The 19,468-nt window shown below is 47.8% G+C and overlaps 2 protein-coding genes across 5 annotated transcripts in view; one reads left to right on the plus strand and one right to left on the minus strand.

The window, feature by feature from the left end:
- Nucleotides 1–5,406, plus strand: part of MCM10 (minichromosome maintenance 10 replication initiation factor) — a 44,448-nt gene extending 39,042 nt beyond the window's left edge. Inside the window, 1 exon segment of the mRNA XM_045464606.1 lies at nt 5,181–5,406. The gene's annotated coding sequence lies outside the window, so the exon portion shown is untranslated.
- A 385-nt stretch (nt 5,407–5,791) lies between these two features.
- UCMA (upper zone of growth plate and cartilage matrix associated) lies at nt 5,792–14,645 on the minus strand. 4 transcript variants are annotated; one of them, XR_006709039.1, is made up of 6 exons: nt 14,466–14,645; nt 14,066–14,131; nt 13,881–13,976; nt 12,207–12,273; nt 10,191–10,289; nt 5,792–6,279 (listed from the first exon to the last, which is right to left on the minus strand). XR_006709039.1 is itself a non-coding variant. In XM_045464604.1 (5 exons), exons 1-5 carry the CDS (start codon nt 14,623–14,625, stop codon nt 6,182–6,184), a joined length of 519 nt encoding a protein of 172 aa, XP_045320560.1. In that variant the 5' UTR covers nt 14,626–14,638; the 3' UTR covers nt 5,792–6,181. The 4 variants fall into 4 exon arrangements, 2 of the variants coding, with proteins under 2 accessions (XP_045320560.1, XP_045320561.1); XR_006709038.1 differs by lacking the exon at nt 12,207–12,273 and having other exon boundaries at nt 5,792–5,982; nt 6,128–6,279; nt 14,466–14,638; XM_045464604.1 differs by lacking the exon at nt 12,207–12,273 and having other exon boundaries at nt 14,466–14,638.
- Nucleotides 14,646–19,468: the final 4,823 nt, after the last annotated feature.

Consider the following 19,468-nt stretch of genomic DNA (forward strand, 5'->3'; position numbering starts at 1 on the left):
TGGGTTATCTTACAAAACAGAAAACATCTTGCTCTTTGGTACCATAATTCTGTGCTGGCTGCATGACAGACAACCAAACACGAGCTAATAAAATCCTAACCCAGTGCACCCTGACCTCAGTGCCTCATATTAATGAGGTTGCAGGTTTTATTTAGGAAAGTTTTAAGTTTGGGGGCCTCCTCCCTAAGTGATTCAGACTCACTAGTGTGTTATTTGAGACTCATTACTACTGGTCTAAATTAATGAGAAGTTATGTGAAAAAACACTTTTCTCCTTTGTTTTACATATTAAGTGAATGTTCTTTTCAGGCATATCCCTGAAACATTGTCATTCCCTTACAAAGCTCTCTCCTTGCAAAGCTCTGTGAAAACTTCTTCAAGAAAGCTTTGTGAAAACTTTTAAGTTTATTTACTTTGAAAGAGAGAGCGCAAGTAGGGGTGGGGCAGAGAGAGAAGGAGAGAGAGAATTACCAAGGTGACAGTGCGGAGCCCAATGTGGGGCTCAAACCCACAAACTGCAAGATCATGATCTGAGCCAAAGTCGGATGCTTAACCGACTGATCCACCCCAGTGCCCCAACTTTGTGAAAACTTATTAATCTAACTATACAGATTTTTTTAATCATAGAAAATAGGCTTAACAAAGTAGGCATCACTGGTCAAAACTTAATTTTATTGGGACGGCTGGGTGGCTCAGTCAGTTAAGTGTCTGACTTCAGCTCAGGTCATGATCTCATGGTTCGTGGGTTCAAGTCTCGCATCAGGCTCTGTGCTGACAGCTCGGAGCCTAGAGTCTACTTTGGATTCTGTGTCTCCCTCTCTCTGCCCCTCCCCTGTTTGCACTCTCTTTCTCAAAAATAAACATTAAGAAAAAAATTAAAAATAAAACAATGTCCAAAATGCCACACGTTTGGCAAGTCCAATCTCTAAAAATACAGATTGCTCCATTACTAATTTCTTAGTAAATGTGGCCACCCAGATTCCCATTCATGTTACCTTTGGCATGTTACTCCCTGCCCGGGAAGAATGAGTGAGATTGGCTTTTAGTAAATGAAAGAATTCTGGATGGAGTTTGAAATCGCCAAGGCATAACTGAGCCCTTGTTAAGGATAGGGGTAAAACGAGGTAATAGATTTCTGATTTCCACCAGAGTGCTTTATCTGGAGCCAACATGCCCAGCATAGCCTTTGACGAGACAAGGACAAGCTGTTTTGTTCTTTCAAACTGGCCCTTCACCCTTCACCCATCGTTGATTTTTGACCTTTGTATGAATTAAGTGTTCTTTTCTGCGGGCATGGGTGGCTGCGGGTCTGGCCGCGAGGCAGAGTCCATCAGCTGCCAGCCACCTGGTTGCTAGCTCTCACCAGAGGGCACATGTGTTATTACCAAGACGAGCCAAAATGTGGCTTCATTTTCCTGGCTAAGGTGGACAGCAGTGCTTTGCTTTTTCTCTGTTGCACAGCTAGATGTGCAAACACGCACATCTTCCTCATTAACCCAGGGTTACCAACATAAAAGTTCAGAGACTGGATCTGGCCAACAGACAGCAGTTTCATGTGGGTAAAGTGGAAGCTCCCCGGCACCCCTGGCCCCGCAGCCGGCGGGCCTGCCTCGGGATCGGAGCTGGGGGTTACCTGAGCTTGCGCTGCTCGTGCCCAGCTGTCAAGCCCAGCCAGCTGGTTGACCATCTCTTGTTTCACCTGGTGGCCCAGCTAAAGACAGGCGGGAACTGCTCCTCCATGAGAATGTATCCAGGTGTGGGATTAGGTACTAACTCGGAGCCCCTCCTGCTAGAGCAAGACTGGGGCAGGGGTGTCTCCGGCCAGCTCCGCCAAGGCTCCCGGAGTGCACACGGGCCCCACTGTGCCTCTCCTGCCCAGTGATCCAGAGCGGAACAGCTCTCACCTTTGTTCCACTGAGGCTGGCTCTTTCTCCAGTTTAGACCAGAGACAGGCGGGGGCGCCTGGCCGGCTCAGTCAGAAGAGCATGCGACTCTTGACCTTGGGGTCGTGAGTTTGAGCCCCACATCGGGTGTAGAGATTACTAGATCAGGGATGTGAGATGGCAGGCAGACAGCAGAACTCCATTCCTTTCTGTTGAGATTTATGTTTGGAAACTTTGAAATATCCCTTCTCAAATAATCTGTCTCCTTGGGTAATAAGTAAAAATAGTAATGAAATACTGAGGCGTCTGCAAAGTTTTTACTTTATACCAGTTTTTTCCAGTGCAATCACGTTCTCATTTAAAGCTGCTGGTACTTTCAGTGAAGGCTGCAGAGAAGAGCAGGCGTCTGAAGGAGAAAACGGGCTGAGGGCAGAGGCGCGGCTGGTGGAAATGTGTGTCTCCTGTAGACGGAGTGTGCACTAATAACCTGGGGAAGCGTGATGTGGACACTAGAGTGGAAGGTGACATTTGCAGTCTGAGGGGGCACATGGCTAGTGTATCATGAAAGAGTTCCCCCTTCCCGACCTTTCCGCCAGTATCCTCAGTTTGCTTGGTTTAAGAAACGTTGGCAAAGGTGTCCGTCCAGTGATGGAGAGTACATAACCTCTTTGAGGAGAAATCTTATTTATCCAGTTTAACGTGTGTAAGTTACGACTTACCATTTCGTTTCCAGAAATCTGCCTTAATAATAGAGGAATGGGTGAATAAAGTCTAGCATGTTCACTGATGTGGAGAGGGAGCAAAGACACACACAAACAGCCTCCCCCCCCCCCCCCCGCCGTGGGGGCCATGTGATAGAAATATAAAATAGGGCTTATTGAGGGAAAACTGAGGCACACAGTCAATCCCCTGAGTAGCCGTTACCTCACAGAAGTGAGCTGGGACTGGATGGAGCCGCACCAGCTCCACCACGAAGAGGCTTCCGGTAAAAGAATCCTGTTCCGTGATGCTTCTCCTTGCTTCTGGAAAGAAGCAAGGAACATGCCCGTGACAATATAATAATGAGCCGCTGGGTCAAGGCAAATACTCGGGTTAGAAAGAGGGAGATTTCAGGGCTCAACTTTGGTCTCAGCCAGTTCTGTGTGGCCAAGATCTGCTAAGTGTCTCATTTCTGCACTGGATGTGGGGCGAGCTGGGTTTGCGCAATCACGTGTTCTGTTGCCTTTTAAAGAATGAAGTACGTGTGTGAGAAGAGACAGAAAAAGTGGAAGGAGGGGTGCTTGGATGGCTTAGTCAGTTAAGCGTCTTGATTTCGGCTCAGGTCATGATCTCACAGCTCCGGAGGTAGAGCCCCACCTCGGGCTCCTCGGTGACAGTGTGCTGAGCCTTCCTGGGATTCTCTCTCTGTCCCTCCCGACTCATGCACCTCTCTCTCTCTCTCTCTCTCTCTCTCTCTCTCTCTCAAATAAATTTTTTAAAAAATGGAAGGATGCACCCCAAACGACTGACAGGGCTTACCTTGAATTAGAGAGGCAAGAAGGCAAAACTCCTCCTGTGTACTGGATTTCTTTCTTAATATTTTATCTTTAATCTCTACACCCACTGAGGGGCTCGAACCCACAAGCCTGAGGTCAAGGGTCCCACGCTCTACCGACTGAGCCAGCCAGGTTCTCCATGTGTCATGGATATCTGTGCTGCTTGAATTTGCTACATTGAGCACCTATTGTAAATGAAATAATTTCCTAGTAGAAATGTCTTGTTTAAAAAAAAAAAAAGAAAAGAAAAGATCCGGGGTGCCTGAGGGCAGGGGGTAGGGGGAGATTGGGTAAAAAGCCGCAAAAGTGTAAAGAACATTTTAAGTGGTGAAATGGCAGTTTTCAGTTGAACATTTTGTGCATGTTTTTCCAGTTCTGAGGAGTTTTCATTACTCTCCTGATTTCCTTTTGGAAGCATTCGAATTTGATCCCACAGACAGCAAAGGGGTGTGTTGGTAGCACAGCACACAAGCACACGCCTCGGCGATTTCCTCAAGAGCGTAATCCGAGTATTCCGAAGGCTCAGCTGCCAGTCCTTAAGGCATATTCATTCATCAGAAGCTGGTCACGCCGCTGAAAAATTGGGCACTGCTTGGGCTTTGGTTGTGCTGGGACTTGTGTCCCAAACCTGAGTCTCCGAAGGGTGAATCCCCACACTCCTGAGAAGAGAACAACTTCTCTATCCAACCTGCCCATGTAACAACATTTAATGACAGGGTTTGCCCGGTGCCCTTCTTGGCGTCTGAAGGCCAGTTTCGCTCCTGCTTGGAGTTTCTGTAAGAAAACACAGGGCTGACGACTTTTTGTAAGAAAACGCAGGGCTGAAGAGGTGATTTGGAAAATGCCCAATTTCTTAATCACTAGATTTTATCAGTCTTTTAAAAGATTACTTAAAGGGGCGCATGGCTGGCTAGGCCAGTTAAGCGTCCGACTTCGGCTCAGGTCATGATCTCACGGTTCGTGGGTTTGAGCCCCGCATCGGGCTCTGTGCTGACAGCTCAGAGCCTGGAGCCTGCTTCGGATTCTGTGTCTCCCTCTCTCTCTGCCCCTCCCCTGCTCACACTGTCTCTCTTTGTCTCAAAAATAAATAAATATTAAAAGATTACTTACAAATACATGCATTCATTACAAAAATGTCCTGATCTTACCCCACCTCTGATGGAGTATTCTACCACCGTTGAGCAGCTTTTCCTTAAACAAAGTCCCCCTGTGCTGCCCTGGGATCCTCAGAAGCAGGCTCGACTAGCTGGCCGGGGACCCACGTCTCCGGGGGAGCAGAGGGCTCAGGGGTGGGGACAGGTGTCCTTTGTATCTTCTAATCTGCTGTGACTCCACTGCCTGCTGCACTTGTTCTTGGTGGATTTGTGTTCTTAGTGTGGGATTCCTGAAGGTGGTTGGAAGCAAGGATGAAGTGGGGTAGATGCTGAGTCCGGGGCAGGAAGCAGAGTGGTTGAGAGGAGAAGAAAGGGGCACTGGTAGGAGCTGAATTGTGTGCCTGGTGTCCTAATCAGAAGATAAAGCATGTGGCTCCTGATCTTAAGATTTAAAAAAAAAAAAAAAAACTTAAGGGACCCCTGGGTGACTCAGTCAGTTAAGCATCCAACTCTTGATGTTGGCTCAGGTCATGATCTCGTGGTTCAGGGGTTCAAGCCCCACATCGGGCTCACTCTGACAGTGCGGAGCCTGCTTGGGATTCTCTCCTCCCCCTCCCCTGCCCTCGTGCTCGCTTGCTCTCAAAATAAATGGGCTTCTTTTAAAAAAAGTTATATCAAGAAGAGAAGAGAGACACAGAGACCCCATGACAACAGGTGCAGAGATTGGAGTGACACAGCCACAAGCCAAGGAGGCCCTGGAGCCGCCAGAAGCTGCAGCAGGCAGGGCAGGATCCTCCCGTAAAGAGAGGGAGGGAACACAGCTCTGCAGACACCTTGAATTGGGACCTCTAGCCTCCAGACCTGTAAGAGAATAAATTGTTATTTTTTAAAGCCACCCAGTTTGTTGTGCGTTGTTATGGCAGCCCTGAAGTAACCTGGGCACAAGGCAGAAGAGTGAGGTGACCCCCGATGCTAAATTTCAGCTCCTTTATAGTTTTGGCCACAGCCGGTCTTGCTGTAACCCTGGCTTCTGATGGATGCAATTAGGAAACCACAGTTGAACCTTGAGTCTCCTCGGAGACACGAGGAAGCCCCTGGGCTCAGTAACCATCCCAGAGAAGGGTCTAACCTAACCAGTTGTGTTGGCATCTCTCTTGCATTTGCGTGACTGCAGAGACAAGAAACTAGCGAGCAGCACTCCTGGAGATCGGGCTTTCAAAAGCCCAAGTCAATGAGGGGGACATGTGTCACTCGGCTCCGTGTGAGGTTTTACAAGATGATACAGTGTTGACTCAGCAATTTTATTTCTAAGCCTTAAGCGAACACGTCATCTGTCGTCTTTATTGCGACCCTTCTCATTGTTCTACAGGACAGGAGTCTTAACTGTGGGAACAAAGGCTAAATAAGGGGACGTCACTGAAGGTTTGGTGCCAGGAGGCCCCGCAGGTGTTTGCTCACCTCAGAAAATCATCTGCAAAGAAGCAAAAGCCAGGACATCTTAAAACATCAGAACAAAAGGCCTGTGTGTTTACCACGGCAGCCCCCCCCCCCCCAGGAGCCCCCCCAGTTGAGACCCTGTGAAGGAGCCTGCTGGTGTGGAGGCGTTGGTCAGACACCTGGGGTAGGTTTGTGAGTTTCAAGCTCCATCTTCCTGCTCTGTCAAAATGAGGTCAGATGTGGTGGCGGTTATAGAGATATGATGGATGCAGGCCGTCGTAATGCCACTGGCGCCATTGCTCAATAGCTTCCCGGCTTCTCTCTTCCTGTTCTGGGGAACAGAGGTAAGGTCGTCATGTTAGTACGGAGAGCACTCTGACCTGGGGAGAGCCACCAAGCTCTTGTCAGCCATCAATCCAAACTGCCTACCCTGTGGTGACCTGAACAAACTGTGCCTGGGTGCACTGGTGACAGAAGATCTGAAGTGAAAGACGTGAGGGAACAGTGAGTCCAAAAGCCTCACTGGTGAAGGTGAGAGCCAAGCCCAGGCAGGTGAAAGAGCTGGAGGCCAGGAGAGCCAGTCAAGGTCTATGTGTTGGTTCAGTGCCCCTTCCCATACGTAATCACCAAGGGGGGACGGCCTTCACCAGAAATTGGCTCAAAGAACTAACAAGTAAGAAACAAAGTACAAAGATAACCCAGGAATAATGCAAAGAGATGATGGGCTTTATGGTCGAAAAAAAATCATGGAAGGCAATGATTGTCAACTTCAAGCAATGGCATTATAAGGAATTTTTTCATCAGGCTTTAAAACTTAATGTGTTGTGTTTTTGGTTTTTTTTAATTTTGCTTTTTTAAGTTTATTTATTTTGAGAGAGAGATAGCAAACAGGAGTGCGGTAGAGTGGGAGACAGAATCCTAAGCAGGCTCCACACTGTCAGCATAGAGCCCGATGTGGGGCTCGAACTCACAAAACTGAAAGACCATGACCTGAGCCGAGATCAAGAGTCTGACACTTAACTGACCGAGCCACCCAGGTGCCCCCAACATTATGTTTTAAAAACCAACCAGAAAAGGGCATGGATGAAGCAAAGTGTGGGGAAATTTGATCATTGTTAATTCTGGGTGATGGTTATGTGGGGGTAACCAAGAAATATATATACTTTTCCATATGAATGAAAATTTTCAAAGTAAAAGGCTCTTGAGGGTGTGATTTTGGCATAAAAGTTGTTTTTTTTCTCCAGGTCGTGCCAAACTCTTCTCACCCCATTACACTTCGACAGAGGGAAGGCCTCCCTGGTAAAGACCCAAAGACCCAAACAATGTAACTTCTGTGCAGGGAACCACATGTGGCTGAGCATCTTCAGCCAAGTCAGGTGTCACACAGCCAACTCCAGATGGCCTGACCCAGGCTTCTGGCTTTGAAGGTGGAAGCAGATGTGTGCTGCCACGCAGACCTTAGAAGTAGGGGCTCAGCACACTGTTTACTCTGGCACTTTCAGAGGCAGAACTCAGAGGCATCTTTGCCTTGTAAAGATGGTGGTTTTGAGTAGAGGTGCAGCCAGGCACCACAACAGAATAGGTCCAGTGTCTTAGATGCGCTGATGGGCCTTGGAGATGGGGTTCTCAGCCTCTCAGGAAGGTCACTCTGGTCCAGAAATCGCTCTCAGACCACCTGCCTAAACTTCCTCCTTTGAAAATCCAAGTCCTTTCCTTTACCCATAGTAGTTCCTCAGCATTTGCTTTTTTTTTTTTTTTTAACGTTTATTTATTTTTGAGACAGAGCATGAATGGGGGAGGGGCAGAGAGAGGAGACCCTGAATCTGAAGCAGGCTCCAGGCTCCAAGCTGTCAGCATAGAGCCCGACGCGGGGCTTGAACCCACGAACTGCGAGATCATGACCTGAGCCGAAGTCGGACACCCAACCCACTGAGCTACCCAGGCGCCCCCCTCAGCATTTGCTTTTAAGGGGTGGGAGGTAAACCTCAACTGGCAGTTATTCTGAGACAGGTGACGCTGTCACATCAAGATAGCCAACTGAAAAACTAAGGTCCTGACTGAGGAGAGTGTAGGGCTTGGAACGCCCCCCCCCCCCCCCCCCCCCCAGGGTAGAGGTCTTACCAGCCTGGCCCCCACGCAGGACGCAGTGCTCTGGGGCAGAGGAGGAAAACAGAAATGAGTTTCACTTCCTGCGATGCTCACCCACTCACTCTCAGGCAGGCTGGGCCCGCTTCACCTCCTTGCCTCCTTCCTTTATCAAGCTCTGAGAAGACCTCTCCTGGGTTTGGGGGGTGGGGGTGCTCTCTTTTCTCTCCTCACTCCATCTGTCCACATGGGCCAATTCCTAGATCAAAGTGAGTCCTCGAGACCTCTCTGCACGTGATCCTCCTTCATTTATAAGAACGTTGCTTTGCTGGCAAAACACCTTGGTTCAAATCCCTGACTAGCTATGGCACCTTGGATATTTAGGGATCCTTTCTAAGCCTGAGTGTTTAAAACTAAAAAAACAAATTATTAAGGCCTGAGAGGCTGGTTGTCAGGGTTGGAGGGTTCAGAACAGTGCCCAACAGAGCAAGTACTCCGCCAGTAATCACAGCTCTGTCACTACAGTCCCCATAGGCCTGAGGCCCCTGATCACTGTCTCCTCTGCCTTTAGTAGAGGACTTGGCATCCCGGAGTGCCTGGCCCCTCACCCTAACTCATCGTGAAAGGGAAAACAGTGAGTGTTCTCCACCCAGATGCGAGGGATTTGGACCTGAAACATTAAAAATGTACAAAATAAAGTGCTAAAAAAACAAAACAAAAAACTGAAGGAATTTTGCAGGCCATATGCTCATTTTTTAAATGCCTCTCCCAACTGTTCACCAAGGTAAACACATATCCAACAGAAATATTTCCCTCTGAGTCGAGACAGCCTGAACTTGGTCTTGATGTTACCAGGAAAGCTTGATTTGGCAGGATCCAAGCCCAATACCTCAGGGGCCACCTGCGAGGCAGTGGGCATGGCCTGCAGCCCTCAGGTACCTGTTGATTGTATCCTTTTCCTAAGAGATGCCATAAAAGGGGAAATCCACTAGAGCATACAAGCCAGGAGGACCACAACTTCAGAACTGAAATCACTGACTTTCTCTAGCAAAGGTCATCTAACCTGGGGCCTTGTGTCCAAGCTCAAGTGCATCAGGGTCATTTCCATCTTAATGATTGAGGAAAGACTCAAACCGACACACTCTGGCCAGCCAGTCAGGCCTATTAAATGTTCCTACACATTTTTGTTCTGGGTACCACTTGAGTACGCTTAATAGATGCAAAGTCAAATCCCACCCCATGGGAGACTGATTCAAAGACAGAACCTCCTTCTGCCCATGCCCATATCCAGCTGCCTCCATGGAGGACTTGATGAAATCAACATTTCCTGACGGAGGTAGGAATCCCATCTGCCCGAGGGCTAATGGAGGGAATAAAGTATGCCGATTGCCTGATAAGAAGAGACTGAGGCAAAGGCCAAAGCCTAGAAAAGATATGAACAGCAACTGCATAGGACACAAGCAGAACACAAAATGTATGGTGTGTCCAACACGATGGGTGAGTTGCTTTCTGAGGTCAGGTTTCCTGGTTTGCTTACAGCCATCAAATAAAACGCTGATCAGAGTGAATAGGTAAATGAAGGGCTTGGTTTTCCAGAATGAGTAGTTCCTAGAGCTGTTGTATTGACGTGAATCCAAGGTACTTGAAAGGTATAACCCACGTGTACCCGAGCTAAGCCACTAGGTGTAGCCGCTAAGAGAAGACAGTGATTCCCACGTAAGAGTAGAAAATAAAATCAGCTGAACATTCCCTGAGCCAGTGGAAACCTACGTGTTGTATCCTCTCCTCGCCTTCTCAAGGGCTACAGCCATGTCTGTGCCTTTCTTCCTTCAAGACTCCCAAAGATGTGAACTGAAAGAGCCTCTCTTCCCTCCCTCCTCTAATTAAAATTTAGGGATGGGGTGCCTGCGTGGCTCAGTCAGTTAAGCATCCGACTCTTGCATTCGGCTCACGGTTCGTGAGATTAAGCCCTGGGTTGAGCTCTGTGCTGAAGGCACAGAGCCTGCTTAGGATTCTCCCTCTCTGCCCCTCCTCTGCCTGTGCACTCTCTCTCAAAATAAAATAAATTAACATTTAAATTGAGGGAGACATGGAGGCAACTTTTGATTTTCCCACAAAGGCCCACTTCCCCAACGACCCCGGCTGAAGAGCTCTTACCATCATTTTGCTCCTCCACGAAGTTCTCAAACTCGTTCCTTTGTTCCTCATAGTACTCTCTCCGAAGCTCATTGGCCCGCAGCTTCTGCCTGTTCTCCGCTGGGAAAGGGCAAGAGGCGAGAGTTGCCTCCAAGAATGGGGGCAGCCGCACGCATTTAGGGGAACACTAATTGTTTTGCCTGAGAAACTTAGCCTGGTTGGGAGGGGTTGTTTGAGAGGGAGAAGGATGGCGGTTTCGCTAAGATGGTTGACTCCTGACGCAAACTTTAAAACTTGAGGGACCCAGGAACTCACCCTCTCCAACCATGCCATTCTGCAAGTGAGAAAAGCAATCACTCGTAAAATTAATGGTGCATCCAAGTGTCCTGGGCCAGTTAGAAACTAGGAATCCTGTGATCAAAAATCAGGAGGGAGTCGTCAACTTAAAGTCCATTTCACATTCATACCTTCAAATCCACTCAACATCTTTGAGCACCTGTCACAGCCAAAATGTGTGTTAGGCACTGAGATTAAAAAGGCAAGTAAGAAAGGTTGTGTCCCTCGACTTTAGGGGCCAGTAGTTCAGATAAGGAGAAAAATAACAATAAGTGATGCCCAAGGTCACCTGGGTAGCTCAGTCCATTCAGTGTTCGACTACAGCTCAGGTCATCATCTCACGGTTCGTGAGTTTGAGCCCCACATCAGGTTCTGCACTGACAGGTGGAGCCTGCTTGGGATTCTGTGTCCCTCTCTCTGTCCCTTCCCTGCTCACGCTCTGTGTCTGTCTCAAAAAAAATGAATAAAACATTTTTTAAAAAATCTTTTTTTAAGTCATGCCTAGTGGTTGCTGTGATAGAAGCGTACACAGGGCACAATCATGGCATGAGTTAGGGAAATCTTAGATGATCCTTGCTATCCATTTCCTTAGGCAATTCCCTCCCTTTGTGTGGGTTGGCCTTAATGACTCTTCTACTGAACTGGGGGTGGCATACCATGATGGAATGTGGCTTCCTTCTTGGACCTCTCTTGCTCTGCTGAAAGCCAGAGAACTCTTAGTTCTACATGATAAAATTGGAGGTCCACTTCTATGTGGCTGCTACACCAGTAGCCCCTTGAGCCCCGGTGGGAATCCCCACCTGAACTAGCACATCACACCTCACCACACTTCACACTTGAAAGTAGCCTGAAAAAACCATTCAAGATTATAGATTTTTAGGTGTAAGATAGTTTCCAGGTTCATCCACTTCTACCCTTCAATCTTGACCGCTTTGGTGTGAGGACTCTGGTTGTCTGGAGGAAGTTATCGAGAGCTCTCTTAGTATCAAGATATTTCTTATAACTGGGCTTCAACTTGGGGCGCCTGGGGGGCTCAGTCAGTTAAGCGTCTGACTTCAGCTCAGCTCATGATTTCGCGGTCCAGGAGTCCGAGCCCCACGTTGGGCTCTGTGCTGACAGCTCAGAACCTGGAACCTGCTTCGGATTTGTGTCTCCCTCTGTCCCTCCCCTGCTCACACTCTGTGCTTCTCTCTCAAAAATAAATAAACATTAAAAAAAAATTTAACTGGGCTTCAACTGGACAAATCCACAACATCAGGAAGGCCGTGTCTGGTGCAGGAAGCACTGGACCCTGAAGGACACCTCACACCCCTCTGGCATGATCGCATCAAAGAGGGGGGACTAACATGCTGTAGTTATTTATAATATATTACACTATATTATATTATTATTGTTGAACTCAGATTAAAAATCCAGTTAACTATGACTTGGTCTCCATGCAGATTTCCTTGGGTAAATCCCATGTTTTCCCCACACTTGTGCCTTTATCCACATAATTGTGGGACTCTTGAGCCTGGTGGAAGGAATTTCCTTTCCCAAGCCTCCCCTGACCCTTGCCCAACATTCATACAATTCTTAGGAGGGAACTGAGGCTCACAGAGGTACAGTGACCTAATCGAAGTCATACAGTTGGTCGGGGTACAGCTTGGGACAAGCCAGAGCCCCAGGTACCCACACTCCACCCCTTGGCCCAGAACATACCTGTCATGGCACCATCTTCCTTTTGACCCACCTTGAGCCCCAGTGTGCTCCAGGTACCAGAAAGCCACTGAGGATGGGAAGGAAGGGGGTTGGGAGTCTAGGAAGCAAGGCCTTAAGGAGACATCACCAATCCTAAAGAAGCATTTGCCATTCCTATGTACTTCAAAAAAGAAATCGTCTTCCCACATTGCCTTTTTGGAGCCGCCACAGATGAGACCTCTGACTCAGCAATGGCCAACAACATTTGGGACAAAGTGCCACGTCGACACCGCATCCGGTGCACTGTGGGTGTCCCTTCTTAGGAAGGGATTAGTTCCTCCTCATGCTAAAAGGACCCTGCGTCTTTCCCCAGAAGCTTCGCGATGTCAGATGCCTTTTTCCTGGTTCCGAATTCCAGTCTATCAGTGTCACATGCCTTTTACCCACCCTGAGACATGTTCGGGCTCTCCCGTGCACGGAGTCGGCCAAGTGACAGCAGGTGAGCTCAGGTGCACCTTGCGTGTTCAGCCTGCCCTGGACCCCCCACGACCGATGCACAGAGCTTCTGTTTGGGGTGAGGGACCTCTGACTTCCCATGCCCTTTGTGGTTCTGAACCAGCTGATGAGGATGAAAACTATTCTCCTGTCCTGAATTCACTCCTGCTCCCTGCTAAAAATTTGCCAGGACGTTGCTTCTCTGATTTCCATCAAGAACTGCCCGGGCTCCATCCATCACAGCCCTTTCAGTGTTTCTTGACATTTGTTAACTTCTAAATCTCAAGTTGTAGGAGAGGCCTGGAGGTTTTTCCCAGTGTGGCTAATATTTACTCAGTTTTGGGGGGGCAGGGGGGAAGGAATTTCATCTCCAAGCATTTTCATTACTTGAAAACAGTCCTGTTATTTTTACCGAGCAAGTTACCTTGCTGAGTGTGCCGAGGGAAACAAAGAGTTTATTCAGACACACAAGTAATGATCAAGCCATAGACTCGGAGACAGAGCTCAGAGTCCTTGGAAGAATCTAGTTCAAGGGCAGGAAACTCAAATGCCTTCAAGGGTCAGCAGATCATGGAAATGAGGGTCCCTGCCAGGCAGGGGACACCAGGACCTACTTCAGACTGAGGAGACACATTCCAAGCTCAAAAGCCTTCCAAATGTATTAGATACAAAATTTAAAAAAAACAAAACACTGCCGGCTGAGTACCACAATTTCAGGGGCTTATAAATAAGGAAACATAGGCCCAGAGGGGAGGAAGTGGCCAAGGCCACTTAGCACAGCTGTCACCAGACCCAGAGTCCCAGCCCCTATTCCCAGGTGCCCTCTCCTTGCAATGCTGTTGCTCTCGCATGCGAGGCACTGTTCTGTAGGCCAAAAAGCACACACTGAGATACCATGTTTCCTCTTGACTAGAACGTATTTCTCCTTAACGTTTTAAACGTCTCCAAAATTGGGATGCATCTCAGCTCTATTAAGTGCATTTGATGTGGCACTGTCCCTTTTGTTCCCTACCCTGACGGTGTAGTTGAAGACGTGACCTGCCACCGAGGACGTGTAATTTCTAATTCAGAGCTGCTGTCACTTTGATACCCAGTGGCCCAGTTTGAGCCCTCCTGGGTCCCTTGCTGCCCCACAGCCCAGCCCACTGGGACAGAAAGAACGGGAGCGGGGAGCAGAAGGCAGGCCTCCAGCATCCTTACCGTTGACCTCATCTTGGGATTTTGGGGACCGCTTGCCACGCCTCTTGAGGAAATTTGAAGCATCTGATTCCTGCATGAAGATCTTCTGTTCCACATCTGAAACCCGAGAGAGGCCGGTCACGAGCGGCATGGGCTCACCAGGGCACCTCAGTAGCCCTGCACCCCGGGGTGGCCCTTGCGCTCACCTTCCCGAACGTCTTGTCCTGCCTCCTGCTGGGTGCCCACCGATGCACCAGTGCCCTCCTGCAGCGCTGTGGGAGAGCACAGCATGAGGGCTGCAGCACCCAAGGGGAACCTTCACCCTGAGCTGGGCTGGGACAGTCCTTCCTAGGCACTGTGTCTTGCCCGGCCCCAGGGTGGGGTCCCAGGTCCCTCACATAGCAGCCATAGAGCAGTCTCTCCAGGAAACCAGCAGGCAAGCTATTTTCTCTGTGTTCTATTGTTATACACACACACACACACACACACACACACACACACACACACCAGACACAGTCATCTGCACAGTAAGCACCCCCTTTCCACCTGGGCCACCTGAGCAGCCTCACCTAACACCAGCGCAACCTGGAGTCTCCCCATACTCACTAGTGAGGAGCACAGCAGCTGAGAGACAGCAGGCGAGAAGCAGCTGTCTCCAGGCCATCTTCGGATGGGCTGAGGCTCCGTTTGGGAACCACAAGGCAGACGGAGAGGGTTCTGCAGACCCTGAAGCCAGCCGCCAGGTCCTCACTTCCGTGCCAGGCATGCCAGGGGGGAGGGAGGCAGGAGACCCGGATGCCCATGGTGGGGAGTGGGAGGGGTCTCAGCCGCAGCTTCCATTGGCTGCTCCTCCTGGAGCACTGGAGATGTTTTTGGCGTCCTGCAAACCTCCACTGAAGCAGAGCCTGTCGTCGGGGCCCCGGCTGAGACAGTTTTGAAGAGGCCTTTCCAAGATCCGCACCCAAGGAGTTGCTGTTGGAATGCCCAGTCCCAGACTCAGGATTTCAAAGAGCTCCTGGCATCTGCTCCAGGGGAGGTGGGGACTCTAGTCCTGGAGGCTAAGGCCTGCAGAGGGGGTGGGAAGAGGGCCTCAGTGAGAGACTTTGAGGTATTAGGCCAGGAGGGACCAGAAAGCCTGGAAGAGCCCCTCGGGCAACCCTCATGTGGATACATGGGCTGTTAGAACCGTAACCAGAGTACCCCTCACCTCGACGCGTCACCCAGCTGATGATGTTCCCTGTCAAGCAAAACACAGACCCCTGCTTCGGGGGTCCCAGCACCCTTCCAAGACTTAGAGGAAGAGAGGCAGTGAGCCTTTCACTGCAGAGGGAGAGCAGTGCACAGTGTGTGAAAAGCCCACAGCTGAGCATGGGTGTCTAGAAGGAGACAAAGGCACACCCCATGTGGGGGAGGAAGTGAATTCCTAGAAGTGGGAATGCTACCCAATCAGAGCTCTGTGGGGCCATCAGAACGCAGTCCCTCTGGAGATGTGTTCTTCATGCTCTCGTCGATTATGAGCCAGCCTCGACTCTTACTAGCTGGAGAGTTGCGCTTTGGTCATTGTAGGTGCGCTTTGGTCAAGTAGGTGTGGAGCCTACTTGAGACCCTCCCTCGGCCCCTCCCCAACTCACATACATGTGCTCTCTCTCTCTTTCTCCTTCTCTCTCTCTAAATAAACTTTAAAAAAAAATCAGTAGGACTCAGCTAATTAGCTAAGGACAATGGGAGGCTGGGAGTTGTGGATTTAGATGGCTCCCACGTTTCCAGTTTGAGTAGCTGGGGGGATGGTTGGCAAGACCATTTAATGAGGTGGAGAACATGGAGAAAGGGCATATCATTGGACAAATCAAGTATCCAACACTTATGGGATTCAAACCAGGTCTAATGTCAAATCCAGTGCTCTTCTCATTTTCCCACAACAATAATTTTGTGAGTATACTAAGCCATCACCACAATCAATTTTAGGACACTTTCATCACCATACCCATTAGCAGTCACCCCATTTTCTCCAACCCCCAAAGCCCTAGGCAACCACTAATCTGCTTTCTGTCTCTATGGATTTCCCTGTTCTGGGCATTCCATCTAAATGGAATCATACAATGTATGGCCCATTATGACTGGTTTCTTTCACTTTAGATACTGTGTTCAAGGTTCATTTATGTTCTAGCACACATCAGTACTCCCATTTCTCCCTCATGCGGAATAATATTCTGTTGTACAGATATGCCATATTTTATTTATCCATTCATCACTAAATGGGCATTTGGGTTGTTTCTTCCTTTTGAGTATCATAAATAAGGCTGATGTGGGGTGCCTGGGTGCCTCAGTGGATTAAGTGTGCAACTCTTGATTTTGGCTCAGGTCATGATCTCACAGTTTCATGGGTTCAAGCCCCACGTGGACTCTGCCCTGCAGGGCCTGCTTGAGATTCTCCCTCTCTCTGCCTCTCCCCCGCTCACACTCTATCTCTCTCAAAAAAGTAAACTTAAAATTTTTTTTTTTAATTATTATTAAGTAATGCTATTACGAACACCCTTGTGCTGCATGGTTTTGTGTGGACATCCGTTTTTATTTCCATTGGGTAGATACCTTGGAGCAGAATTAGTTCAAATGGTACCTTCATATTTAATGTTTGAGGAAATCTCACATTATATTTTACATGTTCATTTACTCATCTTTCTCCTCTAGTGCTATGAGGTCTCTTTGATGAAGAGAAGTTTCTATCTTGTTCTGCTAAAATGATGCCCAGCACAGATGTACTTCATCAGTGTTTACTGAATTAATTAATGAAAATACTTCTGGGTGAGGGCAGTAAAAGGAAACATTTATAAGTTTATTTCAGTGGACGATTTATAAGAAGGTACACACGGACCCAAAATTTACAAGTTAATGTATCCCTGGGTTCAGGATTGTTCTCAAGGTTAGCAGGAACAAATTTTGTGGTGCATTCATGGATTGATTAAAGTGCAAACAAGATGGCTTTAACATTTGCCTCAGTTCGACTGAAGTTTAGACAGGTTTCTTCTTGATGATAGACTCCCTTTTCTAGAGCATTTACTTTAGAAAACTTGAAACTGTAAATTCTTTCTCTGCCCCTTTGATGTAATGCAGATCTTCTCCCAGTCTCTTGCTGGTCTTATAATCCAGGAATGTCTTTCTCAGGGACCTGGGAGACATCTTTTTGGAATGAAGACACCGGGGCACCTGGGTGGCTCAGTCAGGCATCTGACTCTTGGTTTCAGCTCAGGTCATGATCTCAGTCATAAGGTCCAGCCCTGCATCAGGCTCTGTGCTAGGCATGGAGCCTGTTTAAGATTCTCTCTCTCCCCCTCTCATTCTCCCTCTCACTCTCTCTCAAAAAAAAAAAAAAAAAGGAAAGGAAAACCTCAAAGGAGATATCACCCCATCCCCCAATCCCTATGGGAGCATAGACACTTGGCTGTGATGGGCACCCTGCTCCAACTGTGAAGGGCAATTAAAAACTGCAGGTGACCACAATCCCTATCAAAACCACACCAGCATTCTTCACAGAGCTAGAACAAAAAATCCTAAAATTTGTATGGAACCAGAGAAGACCCTGAATAGCCAAAGCAATCTTGAAAAAGAAAACCAAAGCAGGAGGCATCACAATCCCAGACTTCAAGCTATATTACAAAGCTGTAATCATCAAGACAGTATGGTACTGGCATAAAAACAGACACCCAGATCAATGGAACAGAATAGAGAACCCAAAACTGGACCCACAAACATATGGCCAACTAATCTTGGACAAAGTAGGAAAAAATATCCAATGGAATAAAGACAGTCTCTTCAGCAAATGGTGCTGGGGAAACTGGACAGCGACAGGCAGAAGAATGAACCTTTCTTACACCATACACAAAAATAAACTCAAAGTGGATCAAAGACCTAAACGTAAGACAGGAAGCCATCAAAATCCTCGAGGAGAAAGCAGGCAAAAACCTCTTTGACCTTGGCTGCAGCAACTTCTTACTCAACATGTCTCCAGAGGCAAGGGAAACAGAAGCAAAAATGAACTATCGGGACCTCATCAAAATAAAAAGCTTCTGCACAGCAAAGGAGACGATCAGCAAAACTAAAAGGCAACTGACGGAATGGGAGAAGATATTTGCAAATGACATATCAGATAAAGGGTTAGTATCCAAAAGCTATAAAGAACTTCTCAAACTCAACACCCAAAAAACAAATAATCCAGTGAAAAAGTGGGCAAAAGACATGAATAGACACTTCTCCAAGGAAGACATCCAGATAGCCAACCGACACATGAAGAAATGCTCAACATCACTCATCATCAGGGAAATACAAATCGAAACCACAATGAGATAGCACCTCACACCTGTCAGAATGGCTAGCATTAACAATTCAGGCAACAACAGATGTTGGCGAGGGTGCAGAGAAAGAGGATCTCTTTTGCACTGCTGGTGAGAATGCAAACTGGTGCAGCCACTCTGGAAAACAGTATGGAGGTTCCTCAAAAAGCTAAAAATAGAACTACCCTATGATCCAGCAATTGCACTACTAGGCATTTATCCACGGGATACAGGTGTGCTGTTTCAAAGGGGCACATGCACCCCCATGTTTATAGCAGTACTATCAACAATAGTCAAAGTATGGAAAGAGCCCAAATGTCCATCGATGGATGAATGGATAAAGAAGATGTGGTGTTATACATACATACAATGGAGTATTACTCAGCAATCAAAAAGAATGAAATCTTGCCATTTGCAACTACACGAATGAAACTAGAAGGTATTATGCTAAGCGAAATTAGTCAGAGGAAGACAAATATATGACTTCACTCATATGAGGACTTTAAGATACAAAACAGATGAAAGGGAAGGGAAGCAAAAATAATATAAAAACAGGGAGGCAGACAAAACATAAGAGACTTAAATATAGAGAAAAAACAGGGGTGCTGGAAGGATTGTGAGGGAAAGATGGGTAAATGGGTAAGAGGCATTAAGGAATCTGTTCCTGAAATCATTATTGTACCATATGCTAATTTGGATGTAAATTTAAAAATAAATTAATAGAAAAAAATAACTGCAGGTGACCTGAGATTCCCCCTACCCCAGCTCTCAAAAATTCTCATATTCCTGTTTCAGTGGAGTTGACCTTTGTGTCATTCCTCTGGTGCAGTATTCCTGGAAGTCTTCCTTGCCTGTTAGCTTTGCTTTTGCAGTTTTTTATTTTTTTATTTTTATTTTTTCAACGTTTATTTATTTTTCTGGGGACAGAGAGAGACAGAGCATGAATGGGGGAGGGGCAGAGAGAGAGGGAGACACAGAATCGGAAACAGGCTCCAGGCTCTGAGCCATCAGCCCAGAGCCCGACGCGGGGCTCGAACTCACGGATGGCGAGATCGTGACCTGGCTGAAGTCGGACGCTTAACCGACTGCGCCACCCAGGCGCCCCAAGGAAGTTGTATATATTTAAACTGTACATGGGGCGCCTGGGTGGCTCAGTTGGTTAAGCATCTGACTTCAGCTCAGGTCATGATCTCATGATTCGTGAGTTCGAGCCCTGAGTCGGGCTCTGTGCTGACAGCTTGGAGACTGCTTCCGATTCTGTGTCTGCCTCTGTCTCTGCTC

This window comes from Leopardus geoffroyi, chromosome B4 (genome assembly GCF_018350155.1).
Source record: "Leopardus geoffroyi isolate Oge1 chromosome B4, O.geoffroyi_Oge1_pat1.0, whole genome shotgun sequence".
Classification (NCBI taxonomy): domain Eukaryota; kingdom Metazoa; phylum Chordata; class Mammalia; order Carnivora; family Felidae; genus Leopardus; species Leopardus geoffroyi.